A 21,238-nucleotide genomic window follows, 5' to 3' on the forward strand; every position below is an offset into this window, starting at 1 on the left:
GTTCAACACCTTCCATATTTAATTTATTTAGAGATTTTCTACATTAAAGTGTTTTCATGCCAACGCTTCTGCCCTCCCATCCTGACTTTGGGAAAAAGAGACTGGACACAGCTTTGGGTGGAATGCACTGGAATAAAATCGCTGCTGCAGCCACAGAGAACACGGAACAAACCAGAGAACTGCACATGGAGACGTCAGGGAAAGCTGGAATTAGCACATTCCAGTCATGTTAGCACCTTCCCAGACGTGCAGGGAGGTGTAACATGCCCTGCTGAGCCAGCCCAGAGCTCAGACTACAGGAAAGCCTGGAAAAAGCATGGAATTGTGCCAGCAGCAGCAGCAGTGGGCCCAGAGCCTCGGCTGAACCCGCTGGAAAAGGAACAACACGGAATTGCCCAGCCAGGATTGCAGAGTTTGGGAATGCTGAGCTCAGGGCTGAGGCAAATCTGTGCCTGGAGTGCAAACCACAACAGCTCCAGCCACAGCATGGGCCCAGCACACCTGGAGCAGGTTGGAAATATCCTCTCTCACATTGAAAGCTGCCTCTTTATTAGCAACTCCTGTTGCCTTGTGTGAACAGACCATGGTTTAAAAGCTGAGCTCACATCAGCAGCAGCAGACCTAGGCCAGGTTTTAGGTTGGTTTTCACCTCTCAGGATCCCCCTCAGCAGCAGCACAAAGCCTTGAACCACCAACAGCTGTGGTGACACTCCTGAGCCCAGACTGAGCTGCTGGTTCTGTCTGGCATCTCCAGAATCCAATCAAAAAAGGGGGAAGAAGGAAATTTATTCTGCAAACTTCAATTTAAAACCTGCAATTCAGTAATTGAGCTTTATCCTCCTACTTTCAGGTAGCACCTCACTGGCCTTTGGTCAGTGAAAGGACAAGGACTTTTCCACCTTTGCTGGTGGGGAAGCCCCCAGTGTCACCCCCACATCCTCAGTTCACACAAACCCTCCAGAATGTGCAGCCCTGGTTAAAAACCCGCATTTTTCACCAAGGAATGTTGTCCTGCAAGTCACATATCCTCTTTCGTGTTTTCTAACCCATAGTTTCAAAGTGAAGGTTTGCAATTTCTGGCAATGCTCAGCCTTGAGAACCCACAAAAGGCTCATTTCAAAGCCCAAACCTCGTGGTGGCTATTGCACATTTTCAGAGCATCCTCCTGGAGATGCAGGCTGTGGGAGAAGGGATATTTTCCAAACTGCTCTCAATGGGAACACTGCCACAAGTGTCACCTGCTGCTGGGTGGAGCTGGGAGGGCAACAGGGAAACACCAACACATGGAAAAGGAAACCAAACCACAGAGCAGGGGCACAGGGAGCCAGGCTAGTGCTTGGCATCCCGAGGGTAGAACTCGGCCAGCGTGCTCTGGGGGATCCTCTTGAGCATCTCCTTGGGGAAGATCCTGAGCAGCTGCCAGCCGATGTCCAGGGTCTCGAACACCGTGCGGTTCTCGTAGGGCCCTGCAGGGACAGCCCGGGGGCACGTGGGGCAGGGAGTGCCACAGGGAATGCCCTGGGATGAGCCCTGCCCCGCTGGGAGCTGCTGCCAGCCTTACCCTGAGCAATGAAGTTCTTCTCAAACTTCTGCAGGAACTCCAGGTACAGGAGATCGTCCGAGGTCAGGGCTTCCTCCCCCACCACGGCCTTCATGGCCTGCACGTCCTTGCCGATGGCGTAGCAGGCGTACTGGAGGGGAACGGGGCTCAGGGACCCTGGCAGGGCCTCAAACATCACCCCTGCCACGGCAGGGACACCTCTCACTATCCCCAGCTTAGCCCAACCTGGCCTTGGGCACTGCAGGGATCCAGGGGCAGCCACAGCTCCCCTGGGAATTCCAGCCCAGCTCCTCCCAGCCAGGAATTCCTTCCCAATATCCCATCCATCCCCGTTCTCTGGCAGTGGAAAGCCATCCCCTATGTTCTGTCCCTTCATCCCTAACCCTCTTTCAGCTCTCCTGGAGTCCCTTTAGGCCCTGGAAGTGGCTCTGAGGTCTCTCCAAGTGAACGCCCACAGCTCAGCTGCTCCCTTCTCTCTAATCCACAATTCCTCGTCAAACTCAAAACATCTCACTGAACACTCAAGGCATTAAAGCAGGCTCAGGAATGTTCTGGATCCCAACTGATCCAGGCTGGGCAGCCAAGGGTGTGCTGGAGAGCAGCCCCTGTTCCCAGAGGGGTTTTGTACCCACCAGCTGGTTGGACACATCTGCGTGGTCCTTCCTGGTCATCCCCTCGCCGATGGCCGACTTCATCAGCCGGGACAGGGAGGGCAGGACGTTGATGGGGGGGTAAATCTGGGGGAAAACACCCAGAATTAACAGGAATCCTTAAAAATCAGAATAACCTTTAGCACCTTGTGAGCACTGAGGCACACACCTGCCTGTTGTGCAGCTGCCTGTCCACATAGATCTGTCCCTCAGTGATGTATCCAGTCAAGTCAGGGATGGGATGAGTAATATCTGTGAAAAAAAAAAAGAAGTTTTGAACATTTTCAGCCCTTTTATATCCATTTTAGCACTGAGCTTTTTGTTGCCAGGTGACTTCAGCAATTATTTCCTCCACAAATCCCAAGTGCTCTTGAAGCCTGAGCCCTCAAAGGGCAAAGCATTTTTATCAGAAAGCAGCCAAAACATGGAATGAGAAGGAAACCTAAAGGCTAGAGGATTCCTGTGCTGCTGGGTGCCCCCAAGGCAGCTCTTGGAAGGCCCCTGGCTGTGACTCACCATCGTTGGGCATGGTGAGGATGGGGATCTGGGTGATGGAGCCGTTCCTGCCCTCCACGCGCCCGGCGCGCTCGTAGATGGTGGCCAGGTCAGTGTACATGTAGCCAGGGAAGCCACGGCGCCCAGGCACCTCCTCCCGAGCTGCTGACACCTGGGGCAGCCACAAAAACATCCTCAAGGAGTCACACCCAGCCCAGGGAGCTGCTGTCTGCCTGGGCTTAGTGCAAGTGCAGCCACACAAACCCCCCTCAGGTGTTTGGCAGCACAGCCATGTGTGACAGGACAAGGTAAATCCAAAATCAGGGTATCAAGCTGCTGATTCATGGAATCATGGGGTGGTTTGGGTTGGAAAGAAACTTAAATACCATCCAGACCCACCCCTGCCATGGCAGGAATACCTCCCACTGTCCAGGGCTGCTCCAAGCCCTGTCCAAACTGGCCTTGGACACTTCCAGGGGTGGAATTTCCACCAGTGAAATAAATCCCAGCCAACCAAGGATCAGCTAAAATCCTCAATGACTGCTCTCAACCATCCCAATGAATATCAACTCCAACAGCTTGAGCAGCAGCTTGGCTCCTCACTCTGCCAACACACACATTAATTAACACCTCAAGGACCACACACCTCTCTGAGAGCCTCGGCGTAGGAGCTCATGTCTGTCAGGATGACCAGCACATGCTTCTCACACTGGTAGGCCAGGAACTCTGCCGTGGTCAGCGCCAGGCGGGGCGTGATGATGCGCTCGATGCTGCAACACAAGCTGCTGTCACCTGCCAGGGACACCTGGGAGCCACACGGAGCTGCCAGGCACCACCTGCAGCTCCAGCATTGCACCTGGAACTGCACCAGCACTGCACCTGCAGCTCCAGCATTGCACTTTAGCTGCAGCAGCACCACTGCACCTGCAGTTCCTCCAGCATGACTGCACCCAGAGCTCCACCAGAATTTCACTCAGAGCTCCAGCACCACTGTACCTGGAGCTCCACCAGCAGCATTGCACCTGCAGCTCCAGCATTTCAGCTGCAGCAGCAGCACTGCACCTGGAGCTCCACCAGAAATTCACCCAGAGCTCCACCAGCACCACTGCACCTGCAGCTCCACCAGCATCTCACCTGCAGCACTGCTGCCACAAAACCCCACCCCGTAAGTCATTGCACCTGCAGCTCCAGCATTTCAGCTGCAGCAGCAGCATTGTACCTGGAGCTCCACCACCACTGTACCTGGAGCTCCACCAGAATTTCACCCAGAGCTCCACCAGCATCTCACCTGCAGCACTGCTGCCACAAAACCCCACCCCACAAGTGGCACCTGCACAAAACCCCCCACAAGGCTCCATCCCCCTGAGGCAGTGGCCACTCACGTGGGGTCGTTGGCCAGGTTCAGGAACAGGCACACGTTGTCCATGGAGCCGTTCTCCTCGAAGTCCGACTTGAAGAACCGAGCGGTTTCCATGTTCACCTAAAGCACAGTTCTGGGCTTGACTTGGCACATTTCCCAGCCAATTAAGGGCTGATGAGCTCATTAATAACCAACAGCAAAAGATGTCCATCCATCAGGTTCCTCTATGCTCCCAGAGCGAGCAACTTCTGGAATTCCAGGCTGGGGAGCAAGTCTGAGATACTTTATCCTCATCAGCCACACTTTGCTGGAATCATGGAATGGCTTGGGTGGGAAGGGACCCCAAAAACCCCTCCAGTGCCATGGGCAGGGGCACCTCCCACTATCCCAGCATGCCTCATCCAACCTTGGACACTTCCAGGGATGGGGCCACAGCTTCTCTGGGCAGCCTGTTCCAGAGGCAGATTCCAGCCTTTGGGATTTTCACCCATTCTTTAATTCCACATACAAAAGCTGCTCAGGCTTCAGCCACTCTCAGAATCTCTCTGATTCCTCCAGCCCCACCTTCCCCCAGCACTGTGGGCTCACCCCCATGGCAGCAAAGACGATGGCAAAGTTCTCCTCACTGTAATCCATCACATCTTTGGATTTCTTCACCAAGCCAGCCTGGCGACAGATCTGAGCAGCAATCTAGGCACGAAATATTCCAGGGCTTGCACCTGATGCTGTCCCACAGCCCAGAATTAAATTTATTTTGGCTCCCACCAGGTTTAGAACAGCTCTGAGGCCTCACCTCGTTGTGGGGCAGCCCAGCAGCTGAGAAAATGGGGATTTTCTGGCCCCTGGCAATACTGTTCATGCCATCTATGGCAGAAATCCCAGTCTGGATCATTTCCTCTGGATAGATCCGACACTGGGGGTTGATTGGTTGGCCTGTGGGATTTTTGGAGAGAATACAATGTTACTCCCTGGACACACTGGGAGCTCTATCAAACACCCTGATGAATGGGTACAAACCCCACTGTGACACCAACAGACCTTTAGCTGCACCTGGTCACACCTGAGTCCTTCAGAGCCCAAAGACTCTGCTGTTAAATGTTCATGTCAGTGGTAAGAATGATTTAAAACCCTGCCAGGTTATCAGCATTTCACCTTTAGGTGTTGTAGAATTAAGTCTACAAATAACAAAGAGCATCTTTCAAACACTGCAGAAAATTTTCTGCTCCCTCATCTCCCTGCACTTGGGTAGTTGAATTAGAATTTGGTGCCATACACATACTCAAAAATGAGATGAAGCTCCTCCCAAGTTAGATCTTGTGTTCTAATATATAATACATAGAGTTAGCCCTCGTGTTCAAATATATAAATCCAGGAAGCTGAAACACACCAGGTTTGACTTTACCCCCCCTCAGAAAAGGATTATAAACAAACCCATAATGTCCAGGAAATCCTCAGCCAAGACAATGGGGCCTCTGTCTATGGGTTTTCCTGATCCATTGAACACTCTGCCTATAGGAAACAGCAATAAAAATGAGAATTATTGTGAAAAGCAGTTAATTTTGGATAAATCTGTTCATTGCTCACATCCCCAGGTAAATCCTCACCAAGCATGTCCTCCGAGACCGGGGTTCGCAGGATGTCCCCAGTGAACTCACAGGAGGTTTTCTTGGCATCAATCCCTGAAGTGCCTTCAAATACCTGCAAATGCAGCAGGAAAAATAAAAATTAATCACAGGATAGGAGTTTTGTGCTCCACAAAGTAACTCCTGAATGCTGCTTCACCTGCAGCCCCAGGGCACAAAGCAGAAGCTGCTCTGGAAAGAGCTTCAAGAGCTGGTAGAAAACACCACAAAACCCTGCTTAAAAAAATAAAATAATGAATTCTATCAGCAACAACCACCAAACCTGGTGCAACGCCTTTGATCTCAAGTGTTTCCCCCTGCCAAGTCCTTCAGATGCAATAATGTGAACAAGAAACAGCTTTTTAGGAGAAACACCAGCACCCACTTAGCACAGGGCTGGAAAACATCTGGAAACCAACACTGCAAATTCCAGGGGATTCCTTTAATCCAGCAGCAAAGGAACCCAGTGGGGTGGAAGTACATCCAGGGGGGATGGAAATATATCTAGGGGGGATGGAAATACATCCAGGGAGGATGGAAATACATCCAGGGAGGATGGAAATACATCCAGGGAGGATGGAAATAAAAATGTCACTGTGCACTGTCAGAAATCTCCTAAAATGATCGATGCCACCTGCACTGGGAACAAGCAGGTGATTTGTTGTTCCCATTGAAAAGGAATACACCTCCAGACAGGTCTGATTTGGTTTGGGGCTCATCCTGATTAATCAGTGATGGGAAAAGAGCCTCCTGCTCCTACCTGAACCACAGCTTTGGAGCCACTGACTTCCAGCACCTGCCCACTCCTCCTGGTGCCGTCGGGCAGGGTCAGGTGCACGATCTCGGCGTACCTGGGGAACTGAGGGGGCAGAGGGAGGAGGGAAGGCATTAAACTCCAGCCAGCAAACAAAAATCACCACTCCCAGCCTGGAAACCACTCGGGTTTTGAGAATAATTTCATCATCAGAACCAAACTCCTGCCCAGGATATTGAATTACCCAGGTTAAAGCGATTTTTATGGGAATAAACAATATTTAGATGGTTGGAGCTGCCAGAATCAGTTCTAAAAACTGCAAATAGTAACAGAAAGCCCCAGTGCAGCCTCTGCACAAGAAGAAAAACCTGCAGCAGCTTTGCCCTTAAGAGCAGCCTGAAAAGAAGCCAGGAGTTTCCACAGCTTCCTTTTCCAGGGCACTGATGTGGAAACAGAAAGGTTGGGAACAAAGCAAACAGCTTCATTTCATCTTGGAACTGCATCAGCATCCCAGGGGTTTGGTAAAACTCAAACTCTGCTTCTTTTCCTGCCCCAAGAACTCTCCCTTCCCTCCTGCCTTAGAGGAACTTCCACACTCCCATTCATCCCAGCAGTCAGAAATGTACCAAAATAGCTCTGGGGAACTCCCCAGCAATCTGGATTTTACCTTTCCCAGCTTTTCCTGGCAACTCTCCCCCCAAAATCTCCATGAACAGCTGAGAATTTACCTTAACCTGGTCCAGGATAACCAGGGGCCCGTTCACACCCGACACGGTTTTGTAAGCTGCAAAAAACACAAGGCAAGAGTCAGGCACTTCCTCAGGAACTTCCAAAAATCCCATTTCATCCCTGCCCACATCCCATTTCCCATTCCATCCCTACCACCAGGCTCAGATTTGGGACCCCATTTCTGTTTATTAGGAACTCCACAAGGAGGATGAAGGACAGGATTGGGTGTCCTGCTCCCTGGAGGTGACACTTTTGTGATCCCAGTGTTTATTCTCCATGACAGGAATTCATGGAGCACTTTTCCTGCTCCTTGAGGTGATCCCAGTGTTTATTCTCCATGACAGGAATTCGTGGAGCACTTTTCCTGTTCCCTGCAGGTAACACTGACATGATCCCAGTGTTCATCTCCACGACAGGAATTCCCTGCTCAGGCTGCAGGGGGCTTGGAGCACTCTGGGACAGCAGAAGGTGTCCCCATGGCAGGGGTGGCACTGGGTGGGCTTTAGGCCCCTTCCAACACAAACCATTCCATGAGTCTGTGATTCCAAGGAAGGATTTTGCTGTCAGCTCAGGGAAAAAGCATCAGCTGAGCCCCAGAGAGGGAAATCCTGAGTCAGAGCCCCCTGAGGGTCACGAGGAGCAGCTGGGGCTGTTCCTCACCGCTCCCCAGGAAGGGAAATGGGACAGCGGGGCCATCCAGAGCCCAGCCAGGACCCCAAACCCAGCAGGATTTGGGATCCAGGCCCGGCAGCTCCGCATTGACACTGCAATAAAACAGCTGGGACTGCTGCAAAGTCAGCCCTGACCGGCTGTGACCAAACTGCTCTGGCTCAGGGGAGCCGGGCTTAAACCCCTGAGCTGAGCTTCAGCCCTGAGCTGAGCTTCACCCCTGAGCTGAGCTTCACCCCTGCAGCCCTCCTGAGCAGCCGAGACAGAGCCTGGCCCAATCCCAGCTGGGCCTGAGCAGGGAGAGGCACCGGGATCAGCCGGGAGGAGGAAACAGCTCAGGGCACCAGGGGTGGGACTGGGAACAGGATTGGGAACAGGATTGGGACTGGGAATGGGGACAGGCACATAGGGAATGGGATTGGGAACAGATTAGGAATGGGAACTGGGAATGGGAAACAGGATTGGGAATGGGCAATGGGAAACAGGATTGGGAATGGGCAATGGGAATGGGGAATGAGAACTGGACAGAGGGAATAGGACTGGGGAATGGGAACGAGAAATGGGATTAGGAACAGGACATAGGGAATGGGATTGGGAACTGGAACAGGGAATGGGACTAGGAACCAGGATATAGGGAATGGGAACGGGATTGGAAATGGCATTGGGAATGACAACAGGGAATAGGACTGGAAACTAGGAATGGGAACTGGGATATAGGGAATGGGAACGGGACACAGGAAATGGGATTGGTAACAGGGAGTGGTTTTGGGATATAGGGAATAGGAACAGGGAATGGGGCAATGCGAATCGGGAATGAGGGGATTGGGAACAGGGAATGGGGCTGGGATAACTGGGAATGTGGCAATGGGAATCAGGAATGGGACTGGCAACAGGGAATGGGAGTGAGAATGGGATCTAGGGGATGGGAACAGGAAATGGGATTGGGATAATCAGGAAAGAGACCAGGATATAGGGGATGGAAAAGCTGACCCTGAGTGAGGCATTTCACCCCGTGACTGTCTCATGAGCTCTCCTTCCTCAATCAGCCTCTCGGGCAGCTCCACGGCAAACCAAAAGCAGCCCGGAGCACTTCCCACCCCCATTCAGGGGAAATCCAGAATCTCCATGGAAAACCCTGGAGTCACCTTGGCCCCAACCCCGCCAGAAGCCTCGGCTCCAGGGCAAAGGCTGGAACTGCAGTGAGGGGTTTGGCTTCCAAGCCTGACGGTATTTCCAAAGGCTCCGTGACCCAGGGCAGCCCCTGCAGGTCCCGCTGCTATTCAGGGCACAGCTAAAGCCATTTTACGTAATTCCAGCCAGAAAAACACCTCCACGCTCTCGGATTTCTCCCCACTGCGCTGCCATAAAGGGGTTTCACCAATAGCCCGCATTTCCCCTTTTCCACGCGATTTCTCAATTTCTGTTAAACACAGACTCCATCCCACCCCCACCACTCCCAGCTCCCGGAACAAACCCCGGCTTTTCGGAACGACACGGGACGGGCCGTGTTCCCAGCTGCCCGGGTTAATTACGGTATTAATTACAGCCTGAGCCCGGGCTGCTCTGAGGGGGTGGCTGATGCGGCGCTGCGGCCTGCCCGGAGCTGCGGCCCCCGAGGCGGGCGGATCCCCCCTCCCGCAGCCCTCCGGGTTCCCCCGCACGGCCCGCACTCACTGAGGCGCGGCTGGGACAGGAAGTCGCGGGTCAGGGCCGCCGCCTGCTCGCGGGGCCCGCCGGGCCCGGCGCCGTTCACGGCCCCGCGCAGCGCCCGCACCGCCGCCATGTTGGACCGGCTGCTGAGGGGGCGGCCGCGCATGCGCTGTTATAGCGGGGAGAGGGACACGCCCAGTGGCGCACGGGACACGCCCATTCGCGCATGGGACACGCCCACCGGCGGGGAGGGGCGGGGCCGGAGCTGTCCCAGGTCCTGAAAGGGGAAAGGAAAAGGGAAAAGGAAAAGGAAAAGGAAAATGAAAAGGGAGGAGGGAAGAGGAAGAGGAAAAGGAAGATGAAAAGGAAGAGGAACAGAGAAGAGGAAGATGAATGGGGAAGAGGAAGAGGAAGAGGAAGAGGAAGAGGAAGAGGAAGAGGAAGAGGAAATAAAGGGGTTAATGGATAAGAATAAAAAACTGAAAAGTCAAAAGGGGAAAGGTTGGAGAAAGAAAGGGAAGAAAAAAGAGAAACAGGAAAACAAGGAAAAGGAAAGAAGAAAAAAACCCCATTAAAATAATAAGAGACAGAAAAATAGCAAAAAAAAAAAAAAAGCAAAAGGAAGGAAAAGGGAAGTAAAGCGAGAAAGACAGAGCAGTAAGACAGAAGGGATTGGGGTTTTAAATCAATCATCCCCCTCCTGCTGGATCAGAACTGGAAATATTTGGGAAAAACGTCTGCAAAGAGATCTGGGAGATTCTGCCTGGGGCAGCGAGGAGGCGGAGGGGAAGGAAACCTCCCGAGGAGGCAGCAAACAGAACAGCTAACTGCACAGAAAGGGTCAAACTAAGAAAAAGAGGAGCAGAAAAGGAGAAAAGGGGGGAGGCGAAGGAGAATGGGGAGCGCTCCCGGCGCGGCAGCCCCGCGCTCCCGCAGCAGATGGAGCTGCTGCCCCGCTCCTGCCGCGCCTCGGCTCCCGACGGCCAACCCCAGCCCCGGCCGCGCCGCTCTCCGCTCCTCAAATCCATTTAAAGGCTTGAAAGTCCCGCTCTAATGCTCGCCCAGGGGATTCCCGGCAGGATGTTCTCGTCTGCCATGGTTTGGGGCCAGGTTTGGCAGACGAATGGCACCGGCGGCACATTTATGTGTCAGATTTATGTGGGAATGTATTTAGGATTTATTCCCTCTCCCTGCAGTAAATCTCCGTGTCCTGGATGAAGGATGGAGTCGGTTTGGGATTTGAAAGGGAAATCACGGAGCCAAGTGTCAGAGGTTTAGGAAAACAGGAATGATGGAAGGGGTCCGGATCTGCCGGGAGAGAGAGAGACAGCATCCCGGGGACAGCCCCGGGGCAGCGGGGACCGAAACCTGCTGGGGACAACACCCCAGAGCTCCGGAATCCCGAGACAGGTGCCCCGATCCAGGCTGGAACGCCTGGTGCTCCAAAATCCCGGGAATCCCGGGCCGGGTGCCCCGATTCAGGAAGGAATTTTGGTGCTCGGGAATCCCGGGCCATGTGCCCCATCCCGGCAGGATTCCTGGTGCCCCATCCCGGCAGGGAACCCGGTGCCCCATCCCGGCAGGATTCCCGGTGCTCAGGTGCTGCGTCCCGGCGGGATTCCCGGTGCCCCATCCCGGCAGGGAACCCGGTGCCCCATCCCGGGGGATTCCCAGTGCTCCATCGCGGCAGGGATCCCGGTGCCCCATCCGGGGACATTCCCGGTGCCCCATCCCGGTGCATTCTCGGTGCCCCATCCCGGAACATTCCCGGTGCCCCATCCCGGGGGATACCCGGTGCCCGGTGCCGCATCCCGGGGCATTCCCGGTGCCCCATCCCAGGGGATTCCCAGTGCTCCATCCCGGCAGGGATCCCGGTGCCCCATCCCAGAAGATTCCCAGTGCTTCATCCCGGCAGGGATCCCGGTGCCCTATCCCGGGACATTCCCGGTGCCCCATCCCGGGACATTCCCGGTGCCCGGTGCCGCATCCCGGGGCATTCCCGGTGCCCCATCCCAGGGGATTCCCGGTGCCCCATCCCGGTGCACTCCCGGTGCCCCATCCCGGGACATTCCCGGTGCCCGGTGCCGCATCCCGGGGCATTCCCGGTGCCCAGCCCTGCCGCAGGATCTCTGATCTCCGTTCCTGCCCCCGGCCCAGCCCCTCTGACGCACGGGGAGCTCCCGGACAGCGGCGAGGCTCCGGTGCCACCCCGGGGCCGGGGCCACTCCTCTGTCTGCTCGCTGCTCCCGGGAGCCGCGAGCCCCGGGCGAGCAGAGCTCGGCAGCGGCTCCCGCTCCCACCGGGTGCCGGGGTAAGAACAATTCCCTCTTTCCTCCGCTCCACAGGGCAGGGAAAGGGACAGGGTTTGTCCTGGACAGGTTAAACTACGGGTCTGTATTGCCTCTGATCCCTCTGTCTTAGATTTATTTATAAATTTGTATATTTTATTTATTTTGATTTATATTTATTTTTATATGTGTATTTTCTATAATATATATTCTATTATATAATTCATAATCATTATTTATAATTAATACATAATCAATATATCTACGTTATCTATAATGTTTATTTATTTATGTATCTATAATATATAAAATATATTATATACATTATAATTAATAATAATTAATCTATAATCTATACATCCGTGTTATCTATATATTATAACAAATATAATAAATATATTACAATAAAATATATAAGTATAATAAAATACATTTATTGATCTAGAAAATATATAATCTAGAATATATAATGCATAATAATTCATAGTAATTAATGGTAATTAATCTATAATCATATATATTATCTACACTATCTGTCTATATATATTTATATATTTATTTATTTATCTGGGGACACACTGAGTGACCCCAGGAGTTGCCATCCTACGGGAGAAGCCCCGGCCCCGTGGGAGGTTTGACCTGGAATGTTCTCTTGGCAGGTTTGTGGAGGCCTCGACCCCTGAGCACAGGAGCCCGCAGGAGCCTGGCTGTGCCCTGGCCGTGTCCCCAGCCATGTCCCCAGCCGTGTCCCCAGCCGTGTCCCCTGCCGTGTCCCCTGCCGTGTCCCCAGGCGGGTCCCAGCCCTGGCTGGCCGCGGGCAGGGCCTCGCCCCGGCTGGTGCTGGCGGTGGTGTTCGTGGCGCTGCTGCTGGACAACGTCCTGCTCACCGTCGTGGGTACGCGGGGCTGCCGGGGGTCCCGGGGGGCCCTGGGGACCATGGGGGTCCTTGGGGGCTGTGGGGGTCTCTTGGGGGCACAGCGTGGGGTCCTCTGGGGCTGCCTGGGCATGGTGTGGGGTTCTTTGGGGCTGTCTCAGGGGTACATTGTGGGGTTTTTTGGGGGCACATTGTGGGGTCCTTTGGGGCTGTCTCATGGGCACAATATGGGATTCTTTGGGGCTGTCTCAGAGGTACAGCATGGGGTTCTTTGGGGCTGTCTGATTGATACATTGTGGGGTTCTTTTGGGGCTGTTTCATGGATACATTGTGGGGTTCTTTGGGGTTGTCTCATTGGCAAATTGTGGGGTTCTTTGGGGCTGTCTTAGGGATACAGTGTGGGATTCTTTGGGGTTATCTCAGAGGTACAGCATGGGGTTCTTTGGGGCTGTCTGATTGATACATTGTGGGGTTCTTTGGGGCTGTTTCATGGGTACATTGTGGGGTTCTTTGGGCTTGTCTTGTGGGAGCAATATGGGATTCTTTGGGGCTGTCTCAGAGGACAGTGTGTGGTTCTTTGGGGGAACATTGTGGGGTTCTTTGGGGCTGTCTAATAGGTATAGTGTGGGGTTCTTTGGGATTGTCTCATGGGTACAGTGTGAGGTGCTTTTGGGGCTGCTCACAGGACAGTGTGAGATTCTTTGGGGGCACATTGTGGGGCTCTTTGGGGGCACATTGTGGGGTTCTCTGGGGACACAGAGTGGGTTTCTTTGGGGCCCTGTCTCAGGGTACACTGTAGGGTTTTTGAGGCTGTCTCAGGGCAGTGTGAGGGTCTTTGGGGACACAGCGTGGGGCTCTTCAGGGCTGCCCTGGGTACCCTGCTCCATCGCTCCCTGGGCGATGCCAGCGGCTCCTGCCCAGGCGACCTTCCAGGACCCACCTGGCCAGCACCGCTCAGCTCAGCTCCGAGCCGAGCCAGGAACTGCAAGAAAATCCCTCAATCCCTCACTAATCCATTCCCCATTTTTTGCAGTCCCCATCGTCCCCACCTTCCTCTACACCACCGAGTACGAAGGTGCCAAGAGCTCCGCGAGCCCAGCCGTGCCCGAGCCAACTCCCGCAGCCCCGGGGGCTCCTCCCTTCTCCTCCGTGCTCTCCTATTTTGACAACACCACCGTGCCCGTTCGGGGCTTCAGCGGCGCCCTGGGGCCGCCCAACGGGACGGGGAGCAGCCCCCCCGGGGACCCCCCCAGCGCCCCCCCAGCCCCGGGCAGGGGCTGCCTGGAGGGAGGGGAGTTCCTGGCCCAGGAGAACACCCGGGTGGGGCTGCTCTTCGCCTCCAAGGCTCTGGTGCAGCTGCTGGTCAACCCCTGGGTGGGTGTGCTGACCAACAGGTAGGTCAGACCTGGGGTTCCTGCGATTCCATGGGTGAGAAATGACACCGGCTCTCAAAAACGTGAAAGGTTTATTAAAACCTTGTCAAAAATACAGCAGTAGACTGGATAGAGAAAATATTACAGGGAGCAGGGGATTTTTCCCACCATGTGCTAGTCCACACAGTGGAGCTTTTGCCTTTTAACCCTTTAACCCCTCCCAAAGTTCTGCCCAGTGGTGGAGGTCACTTCATTAAACATTGACCGGAGCTCAGTTGTTGCCATGGTAACGAGCCGACCCTCCCAAATATCCCAAACCCAGGCCACCCCATAATAACAGCTCAAGGGAGGTAAAACACAACTATAAATCTATAAAACTTCCCCTAACACATCCATGACATTTGCCCTTTAACTGTGAGAGCCAGCCACGGCGTTGCTCATCTGTCACTCACGATTCCTTGGCTCCTTCCTGCTGCTGGAACCACCAGGAGCTGAGGAATCTCCTGCAGCTGCAGGGATTGCCGGGAGGGAAACATCAAGAGGTAAAATACATCCATCCAAAAGGCAGCACTGACACCTTTTCTAGCAGCCTGCACGTGCCTGGTGGGTTTATGTCCCAGCATAAAGCTCACTGATGCTCTCCTCAGGTGCTGGCAGATGCTATTTGATACCAGCAAGCAGGGGATAAACAAACACAGCCTCCCAGCCCGCTGTGGATGGATAAAATGTTATTTTCAGGTTTTCTTTCCCTCCTGCAGACGCTGAGCCGGGCTGGGCTGGGCACGGGGGCTGGGCAGTAGAGCTGTGGCCCTGGGGGGTTTTGCAGAGTTATTGGGGGGCACTGGGGTCCCTCTGAGCAGCACTTGTGGGGACAGCCCCCCCTTAGGAGCTGCTTCCCAGCCCACAGACATTCCCCAGGGGAATATGAGGAGCCCTCCTGAGCTGGGGCCTCTTTTTTCCTGTTCCAGGATCGGGTACCACATCCCCATGTTCCTGGGCTTCACCATCATGTTCCTCTCCACAGTCAGTGAGTACCCTCCCCATCACCTGCTCCGTGTCAGAAAGGACAGAGCAGAGCCCCCAGGCCCAGGAAAGGGTGACAAGGACGATCTCTCTGCCCTCTCACCCCTTCCAGAGGCAGCTGGGGCCAGCCTTGCCCAGTGGCGCAGGTCTGAGCCCAGCCCTGCCCTCCCTCTGCAGTGTTTGCTTTCTCGGGCACCTACACCCTGCTGCTCACCGCCAGAGCCCTGCAGGGCGTCGGCTCCTCCTTCTCATCGGTGGCAGGTGAAGGTTCTGCCTACACCTCAGTCCCTGCATCAGCTCCCCCTGGCTGGGTTCTCCTCCTCCTCCTCCTGCCAGGGAGCAGCTGGACCCCCAAAATGGCAGAGAGGAGCCGCCAGGCACCCAGCCAGGCTGAGGTGGGCTCTGTGTGTGCCCCCAGGCCTGGGGCTGCTGGCCAGCGTGTACCCGGACGACTCGGAGAGGGGCAGCGCCATGGGCATCGCCCTGGGAGGCCTGGCCTTGGGAGTGCTGAGTACGGAGCCCCTGTCCCCAAGGGGACACGGCCACAGCGTCACCTGGTCCTGCAATGCCACCTTCCACCTTCCACAGCATCACCTGGTCCTGCAATGGCGCCTTCCACGGGCTGGGTGCTCCCCTCCCTCCCGCGTCCCCTCCCTCCCCTGTCCCCTCCCTGACACTGCCTGTGGGACTGACACCTCCCTGAACACCCAGCAGGGACTCAGAGCAGCCCCAGGCTCTGGGGACAGTGGCACCTCCAGGCTCTGGGGACAGTGGCACTGCCAGGCTCTGGGCACGGTGGCACCGCCAGGGTGTGACCCAGCCTTTCCCTTGCAGTCGGGGCACCCTTTGGGAGCATCATGTACGAATTCGTGGGGAAGGCATCGCCCTTCCTCGTCCTGGCCTTCCTCGCCCTCCTGGATGGAGGTGAGAAACCAAAGGGTTGAACCCTAGAAATAAAGGAAATTATTGGAATGTGGATGTGGGGAGGAAGAGGCACATCAACACAGGTGGGTGACACCACCAGCACTGGTTATTCCATCATCATCATCATCATTTAATGAATATTAAATCCTGTTTTTGCCATCTCCAGATGACTGACACAGCAGCAGAGCAGGAACAAATCCCTCATTATTTAATAACCCCCCTGACTGCTTTGACGGCTCCAGCAGCCCATTCAGTAAAGCTCTTTGAACTGTGAATTCTCTGGCAAGGCACCCTTGTCTGCAGCCTCCTGGTGCCATGAAGGAGCCAGGCTTTGCCAGCAGACGTGGCACCTCGCTCTTGCTCCCGCGCAGAGGCCACGGGAGCTTCCCGAGTGCCACAGCAAAGTCCCAGCCAGCAGGAGCTGCATTTGCAGTGGGAAGCACAGAACTAATTAAATTACAGCCCCAGTTACCGTCCTCGTCTGGCTGTAAAGCAAGATATCCCTAATGAAGCGTGTGAGAGCCGCGGGAAATGAAACACGGGCCTCGTGCCTATCAAACTTCCTGCTTTAACCCTTTTCTTCTCCTCATCCCATTCCTGTCACGCTCCAGCTCCCCAGCTGGCAGCCTGATGGGAGCATTCAGGGATTGATAAAACCCTTCCAAACCTCTCCAGGTGGTTTTGGGGCTCCCTCCCTCCTGCCCTGCCCGCTCTGATCAGGCAGGTCCCCAAACAGCTCCTGCAGGCTGGGGTTGTGCTCTGGGCTGGGTGGGGCAGAGAGGAAGGACAGGGGGATGGATGGATGGATTGGAAGGAAGGAAGGAGTGGTGCCTGCAGGAAGGAGCCCCCAGCCGTGTTCTGTCCCCAGCTCTGCAGCTGTGCATCCTGCAGCCCTCGCGGATCTCCCCGGAGGTGAGCACGGCGCTGGCTGGGGGAGGTGGGCACTGCCCGGGGCTGGGGCTGTGCCAGGGCCAGCTGAGGGCACAGCCCCCAGCCCACGTCACCCCCTCTGCAGAGCACCAAAGCCACCCCTGTGTCCACCCTGCTGCGAGACCCCTACATCCTGGTGGCTGCAGGTAAAGGTGGAGCTTTAAATTTGTTCCCCTTGTTAAAGATTTCCTCGTGCCTGCTTGAAACAGCAACAAAAAGGGGCTAAACCTGAGCTTTTCTTCCTTTTCTCCCTTTTCCAGGAGCCCTCTGCTTCTCCAACATGGGGGTGGCCATGCTGGAGCCCACGCTGCCCATCTGGATGCTGCAGACCATGTGCTCCCCGCAGTGGCAGCTCGGTAGGTCCCCTGCTCTGCAGCCTCTTCCCCTGAGCTCCAGAGAGCTCAGAACCCCAGAAAAACCCCCAGGAGCCATCGGGTCCAGCCTGTGACTGATCCCAGCCCTGAGCTCTGAGTGCCACGTCCTTGGACACTTCCAGGGACCAAGATCTGGCCCTGCCTGGGCACTGCAGGAGGGGTTGAATCATCTTTTATATCTCTCCAACAAAAGAGAAGGAAACATCTGCCCTGCTGCCCATGCAGCGAGCAATCCCAGGCTGGGCACGGCTCCAATTCCAGCTGGAAATGTCCTCAGTGGTGGCTGCTCTGCTCTGTTATTGAAAAATTGTGTGGGATGTGCTGCCCAGCAGAGCAATAACGGGGCAGGGAGCCCATCTTGTGCAGGGCAGAGAATGGGCTCGTGCTGGGCTGGGACTGGGGAGGCCAGATGGGCTCTGCAGAGCGAGCTGAGGCCGTGCCCAGCACCCCAGGCAGGGCAGGACGGGCTCTGCTGATTGCCAGCTGCCCGGAAAATGGGATGTGGAGATAACAGCGCCTGTGCTCGCTGCAGAAACGACCAGAAATGGTGATAAAACCCAAGCGGAGCAGGAATCACCCCAGGGGTGCCCCGGGCTGCACTTAGATCCCAAATTGGATTGCAGGCTGCGAGCAGGGGGCTGGAATTGCTCCTGATTGAGTTATCCTCAGCGACAGCAGGCGCTGAAAGCTTCTCTGGAGAGAGGAAGGGTGAGGGGAAAGTGGCACCCAGGGATCCTGGCACTGGGAGAAGGGACAGAACCCAGAGAAAAAGCACTCAGGGCTCCCCTGTCACCATGGGAAATCACAGGCACCTGAACATCCTGGGGAATGTATTTGGGATTTTCTCAAAGTCACCTCAAAGTGATTTAACAGAAGAAAATCCCAATATGTTCCTTAAGATGTTCAGGTACCTGAGATTTGAGAGCAGTTTGGATTCAGAGTTCAACACCACCCCTCTCACGAGCTGTTCAAAACTCAGGGGGTTCTTTATTGGGTCTCTTTCACCCATAATTCTGGGAAAAATCACCCAGAAGAGCTCGGGGTAAACCTGCAGGATTAACCAGGCTGTGTACTGTTAGAGGAGAGGAAATGAAACACAAATCAGCGTGCTCCAATAAGGAAGCTGTCCAGGGAAATGGAGCTGGTCACTTTTATTTATTGTCAGCAGGAGAGGATATGAAAAATAAACAACTGGTAAAGCAGCAGGGAGAGCAAATATTTAATTGTGAGCTACATAATGATCCCTGAGCTTTTTACTTAAGCGGCTTTATTCCTCTTTATTTAGTGAGGGAAAAGGTGGAAAGGTGGAAGAGGGAGAAACTCTGGCAGGAGATGTTCACGTGCCTGGCCTAGCTCATTATATTCTCCAAATGAAGCCATTGGGGAGTGAAAATTTGTGCAAATCTCTGTTTTCTTGGGCACAAGACACTTTTAAATCCTTTCTGTCTCCCAGGGATGGCGTTCCTGCCTGCCAGCATCTCCTACCTCATTGGCACCAACCTCTTTGGGATTCTGGCCAACAGGATGGGCAGGTGAGTGGGATATTAAAGATTTGGGCTCAGCCCAGCCCAAATTTCAGCATGTTCTGCTGGAGGCTGAGAACTCCTGCCCTGTGCTCACATTGCAGGTGGCTGTGCTCCATGATTGGAATGGCTGTGGTGGGAATCAGCCTCCTCTGTGTGAGTAGCACGGGGGAATCCGAAGGAATCTGAGGTGGGATCCCCACAGGGGGAATCTGAGGTGGGATCCCCACAGAGGGAATCCAAAGGAATCCGAGGTGGGATCCCCACAGGGGGATCTGAGGTGGGATCCCCACAGAGGGAATCCGAAGGAATCCGAGGCGGGATCCCCACAGCCCTGCCCCACAGGGGAATCTGAGGTGGGATCCCCACAGCCCTGCCCCACAGGGGAATCTGAGGTGGGCTCCCCACAGCCCTGCACCACAGGGCAATCTGAGGTGGGATCCCCACAGAGGGAATCAGAAGGAATCTGAGGTGGGATCCCCACAGGGGGAATCTGAGGTGGGATCCCCACAGAGGGAATCAGAAGGAATCTGAGGCGGGATCCCCACAGCCCTGCCCCATAAGGGGATCTGAGGTGTCCCTGCAGGAGAATCTGCAGGGATTTTCACCGTCCTGCCACAGCAAATGCACAGGGCTCGCAGATCTCCAGATCTTCAGGCTAAGATTTGGGATTGTTCAGCCTGGGGAAGGCTGCGGGGTGACCTGTGGCTGTCCGGGACCTGAAGGGAGCCTGGATTCACAGGGGATGGAGGGACACGATGAGGGGAAATGGCTTCAAAGTGACACAGGGCAGGGTTAGGTGGGATATTGGGAAGAAATTCCTCCCTGTGAGGGGGGCAAGGGACTGGGATAGTGTTAGAGTTCTAAATACTAAATATTTTAAACTCTCTATACTAACAAACTCTAACTCCCAAGAGAACAGTACATTTAACCTAAAGCCATAAAAAACCCTTCCAAAATTCAGTAATAACACTAAAATTACACGTGTGTAGTTAAATAGAAGCATGTAATATCCCACAGGAGCTGTGGCTGCCCCTGGATCCCTGGCAGTGCCCAAGGCCAGGCTGGAACACCCTGGGAGAGTGGAAAGTGTCCCTGCCCATGGCAGGGCTGGGACAGAAAGATGTTTAAGCTCCCATCCCACAATTCCATGGCCTGTGTCCCACCTTCCCACCTCCCACAGCTCTCCTGACCTCACACCTCCTCTCTCTCCTCCCCAGGTCCCTCTGGCCACCAACATTTACGGGCTGATCGGCCCCAACGCCGGCCTGGGCTTTGCCATAGGTAAGCCGGGGGTGCTGCGGCTGCTCCGGGGCAGCTCCCCCGGGACAGGGGGACTGAGGAGCCCCTCACGCCCCGGGCAGGAATGGTGGACTCCTCCATGATGCCCATCATGGCCTACCTGGTGGACCTGCGCCACACCTCAGCCTACGGCACCGTCTACGCCATCGCCGACGTGGCCTTCTGCACGGGCTTTGCCATCGGTAGGGGAGCTTTACTCACAGTGGAGGTGCACCTCCGTGGAGTTTTGTCACTTTTTTGGACCGAAATTTGCAGGTCCCTCCACGGGCGGGGCGATCGTGCGGGCCCTGGGCTTCCCCTGGCTGATGGTGATGGTGGGCGTGCTGAACGTGGCCTACGCCCCGCTCTGCTGGCTCCTGCGCAGCCCCCCGGCCACGGAGGAGAAGATGGTCAGTCAGGGGGGTTCTCCTGGGGTTCCACATCCCAGGGATCTGAGGGAATTGGGAATAAATTCGCCAGGGGTTGTGTGTTCCCTGTAGGCCTCTATGCTGCCCTCAAAAATGGACAAAAAAAACCTGAGATAAGAGCAGGGAGGTTTAGAGGGTCCTTCCCTGCACTCACAGCTTGTGTTCCCTGGGGAAAAGTCTGCTTTGGCTTTTTCCCAGCGTGGTAACGCTCCCGTTAACTGATCAAATTAATCATTACTTTTATTAAAACACGATTTCTGCTCTCTTCACCCAGGCCATCCTGAGCCAGGAGTGCGCCATGAAACCCAAAAGCTACAGCACGAAGGGAGCCCAGCGGGGATTGCCCCTCGCGGAGGAGAGCGACGGGGAGGCGGAAAACATGGAATAGCCAAGGAATGTGTGTCCTGCTTTGGAATTGTAATTATGGCGACAGAACACGGATGTGAGGGCAGCCAGCGCCGGCTTAGCCTGCCCCAGACCCGTCAGTCTCCAACCTCTGCTCCAGGATTTGGAGGCTCCATCCATTCCATGAAGCCGCTGTGGGACTCAACCATGGAGTCAGCTGGCACTAAAGATGTCACTCGATGTCTAAGGACGCTAAAAAACCTTCATTTGTTTGCGGTGTAGTCTGATGTATTGTGCTATGTCTGTGCTGCTCGTGTGTCCTTCCCAACATGCATTAAATTAATTTACTCGTTTGAAGAGCTCTAAAGGAACTGAGGTGGGAATA

The 21,238-nt window shown here is 54.8% G+C and overlaps 2 protein-coding genes across 2 annotated transcripts; one reads left to right on the forward strand and one right to left on the reverse strand.

The window, feature by feature from the left end:
• On the reverse strand, positions 1-9,647 carry ATP6V1B2 (ATPase H+ transporting V1 subunit B2). Its single transcript, XM_041471685.1, has 14 exons — positions 9,515-9,647; positions 7,171-7,226; positions 6,449-6,547; positions 5,671-5,764; positions 5,498-5,575; positions 4,860-4,999; positions 4,655-4,756; positions 4,089-4,186; positions 3,353-3,476; positions 2,728-2,878; positions 2,381-2,463; positions 2,194-2,298; positions 1,562-1,691; positions 1-1,466 (listed from the first exon to the last, which is right to left on the reverse strand). Exons 1-14 carry the CDS (start codon positions 9,621-9,623, stop codon positions 1,330-1,332), a joined length of 1,506 nt encoding a protein of 501 aa, XP_041327619.1. The 5' UTR covers positions 9,624-9,647; the 3' UTR covers positions 1-1,329.
• On the forward strand, positions 9,622-20,896 carry SLC18A1 (solute carrier family 18 member A1). Its single transcript, XM_041471682.1, has 16 exons — positions 9,622-9,688; positions 12,569-12,673; positions 13,686-14,046; positions 14,994-15,052; positions 15,226-15,309; positions 15,467-15,559; positions 15,883-15,972; positions 16,841-16,884; positions 16,988-17,048; positions 17,163-17,258; positions 18,730-18,808; positions 18,904-18,955; positions 20,020-20,083; positions 20,164-20,283; positions 20,357-20,490; positions 20,783-20,896. Exons 1-16 carry the CDS (start codon positions 9,622-9,624, stop codon positions 20,894-20,896), a joined length of 1,623 nt encoding a protein of 540 aa, XP_041327616.1.
• The last annotated feature ends 342 nt before the right edge of the window (positions 20,897-21,238 follow it).

This window comes from Pyrgilauda ruficollis, unplaced genomic scaffold, assembly GCF_017590135.1.
Source record: "Pyrgilauda ruficollis isolate IOZ18807 unplaced genomic scaffold, ASM1759013v1 scaffold273, whole genome shotgun sequence".
In the NCBI taxonomy this organism is placed as follows: Eukaryota; Metazoa; Chordata; class Aves; order Passeriformes; family Passeridae; genus Pyrgilauda; species Pyrgilauda ruficollis.